Genomic DNA, 2,910 nt, shown 5'->3' with positions numbered 1-2,910 from the left:
CCGTCGCCTCGCACCACGAACCCAGCGCCTTCTTCTGCGTGTGTGGCCAGCGAAAACGGCAGATCATTGCAGCCGCCGCTACACAGAAACATCAACAGCAGAAGGGAGAAGGGGAGGCACGTGAATGGGCATTAAAGTGAGGACACAGTGGAATGGGGAGGGATAAAGAAAGACAAGAAGCCTCACGTTTCCGTATATACGCACTTTCACACCACAGCCTTGAACAACACCGTCCAACGATTCCCGCTGGGGAATTCGAGTCCCAGAACAATAGCAAAAAAAAAAAACCAATAGAACGGAAAACCCTAAAGATCAAAAGCTGCTGAGGTAGTGTTCAACTGGATTGCCCTCGCTTTCTTTCCATTATTCCATTCGTTCTTTTTTTGTTTTTTTTTTTTTTTTNTGGATTGGGAGAGGAGGGGGAGGGGGACATTCTTCCACCCAGCTCTACCAGGGGGACCCTCTTGTTTGCCTATTCTCACCTCTTTCTACACTGCTACGATGGATGTGAGAAAGAGAACATGGGAACGCAAGAACGATCGCAGCTTCTTTATTAACGTGAATTATGAGAGTCCGTCGTGTCGCCTCCGTTCAGCACAGTCGAAGCGACATTTGCCCCCTCAGAGAGGCCTTGTGAGGTCAGTGGTACATCCGTGGATTCCGTACTTTCGCGGCTGTCAGTCTCACCTATTTTATTCCTCGTCGCAGCGTCATTCAGTTCCGTCAGGATGCGAGTTGGTGTGGGCGCCTCCGCCTCGTCATGGGACAGACTCCGGCCACTGCACCGCTGATAGTGCTCAATTAGCTGTGCGTTTTGCGTGGGCGGTGACCGCGCACGCGCGGCAGTGTCCTTATGCAGCAAACCTAGCTGCTCCCGCTCCGCCTTGAGCTGTTGAAACGTCATGGTAACACGCTCCCTGTTCATCACAGGAAGCGGGCCACCACCGCTCTCGCGCAGGCGGCCGCGCCCCAGCGGCGTGCTGCTGCGCTGCGCACCCACTGAATTCCGTCTGCGCGCACTGCGTTGCTCGCCTTGCGCGTCGCCCACATCGTGTGGTGCCGGAATGACGATCGGGTTCACGCTGTTCCTCGTACGCGAAGCACTGTTGCTGTGGCCGCAGTCCAGGAGTTTCCGGGCAGCTGTGGCGGATGGTCGGCGGGCCGGCGGACACGACTTCGGGCGTACAGTCGGATTCCCTCTCGCACCACTGCCAGAAGAGCCAACTGTCTCGTTGCGGCAGTTGCTGTCTCCCATTAGCCGCCCACGCGGCGTGTTACCACCTGTGGGTGCCAGCTGAAGCGCGGCTTGCTGTGTGTTGTGTCCTGGTTGTGGATTTGCATGGCGCTTTGTCTGTAGTTCTGCTGTGGCAAGTCGCGGAGCGATTGGCAGGGCGGTGGGGTGGTACCGATGTCTGGCGCCACGTGCCACTTCACGCCGCTCCTGCAATTCCTTGAGAAATCCCTTCGAGCGCTTGTGAAAGTGGGTCCCTGTTCCGACTGCTCCGGACCGTGCATTTGCAGCGTGACTGTGATCGCCCAACAATGAGTGGTGCGTCGGTCGCGACTTCCCAGGCGCACTCTCTCGGCGAGGAATAGATTCAGTTTCATGTTCACTGTGTACTCTGCCAGGTCTCAGCGGTGACGTAGTAGTATCAGAAACAGGCCGCCGAGTGAACCTTGAGGGATGCCGGTGGGGCGACGCCGTTGGGCCGTCTGAAACACGCATCACGCCCCTCCCCCGGCACTCCTCCTCAGTGAGGTCAATCCGCCGCTCAGAGCCTTCATTGCGAGGATTCTCTGCATGCGGCTGTGCGCTGCGTAGAGTGGCGTTACCATTCCTCTCCTGGACAGGCGTCTTCACCTCCACCCCTACGTGCGAGCTCCGCCCTCTGCTACTCCCCCTCGGTCTCTGGCCGGTGGGTTGCGTCCCCACCACGCCGTGAACGGCTGCTGGCGCCCGCCTGCAGCCGTTAGGTGTTGCGTACGCGTGCGTCACGTACTCCCCGGCCGTGAAGAATACCTGCGAGCAGGCGGCGCAGCGAAACTGATCCGCCTTGCACTCATTTTTCAGATGCTCACGCAGAGCAGCGGGTGGAAATAAGGCACCACAGCCCACACACGTGACATCACTGTGCCTTTTCTCGCAGCCGTACATCGCATGCGCGCTCAGCTTGGCTGCTTCCATCTCGGCGCCGCAATCTGGGCAGTTCACCAACTCCTTGCCGCAGCGTACAATGTGCGCAGCGGATCCGAGGCGACGGCAGTACGGGCACGTCCTGACGGATGCGGGTAAGAGTAACTTATTCGGCACAACGGCTTTTGTTTCCCCCACGGGCGCCGCCGAAGCTGCCCCGTTGGGCACAGTGACGGAAACCTCCTGCATCGGTTCGTCCTACAATGCTAACTGCACACGCAGCGTACCGGGGCAGAAGGCGGAAAGTGAAACGCAGGTGCCCACCCAGCACTGAATCCCTCACACGGTGTAGACACGAATAATCGATGAGTCATATACGCCGCACACATCTTTTAAAGCCATTTCGATCACAGTTTAACGACAAGCAGTGTTCAACGAAGCTAGCCAAAGGTTTTATTGTAATAAACATGAAGAACAGCCCGGACGGCTCTCAAGCACGCACAAAAAAATAAATAAACATGGCCCTCGACAGTATAAGAATGTAGCATCACACGAACCTACACAAAGAAAAATAATCTTGCAGCTCATGCCGACACTTATTGTGATTACCTGAGTAACTTCTTCCGCTAATCCTCATGCCGCTTGTGATATGCCCGTGTTCATCGGCAAGTGCACTCTTATCATGTCACTGCACTACCTACACCAGCAGTGCAGTAAAGTAGTCGTACCTGAAAGAAGGGTGTTGCATAATGGCATAAAGTATGCAGCACCGCATC

General features: G+C 56.3%; 1 protein-coding gene across 1 annotated transcript; it reads right to left on the bottom strand.

The window, feature by feature from the left end:
- Nucleotides 1-553: 553 nt before the first annotated feature.
- On the bottom strand, nt 554-2,383 carry DQ04_13321000 (hypothetical protein; the record flags this gene model as incomplete). The annotated part of the gene is made up of 1 exon (XM_009316928.1): nt 554-2,383. The coding sequence occupies one exon, from the start codon at nt 2,381-2,383 to the stop codon at nt 554-556; it is 1,830 nt and encodes a 609-aa protein (XP_009315203.1).
- Nucleotides 2,384-2,910: the final 527 nt, after the last annotated feature.

The sequence above is a fragment of the Trypanosoma grayi genome (assembly GCF_000691245.1).
Source record: "Trypanosoma grayi strain ANR4 Tgr_1332_V1, whole genome shotgun sequence".
NCBI classification, from domain to species: domain Eukaryota; phylum Euglenozoa; class Kinetoplastea; order Trypanosomatida; family Trypanosomatidae; genus Trypanosoma; species Trypanosoma grayi.
Note: the sequence above shows the minus strand (reverse complement) of the source record. Positions and strands in the feature narration are given on the sequence as shown.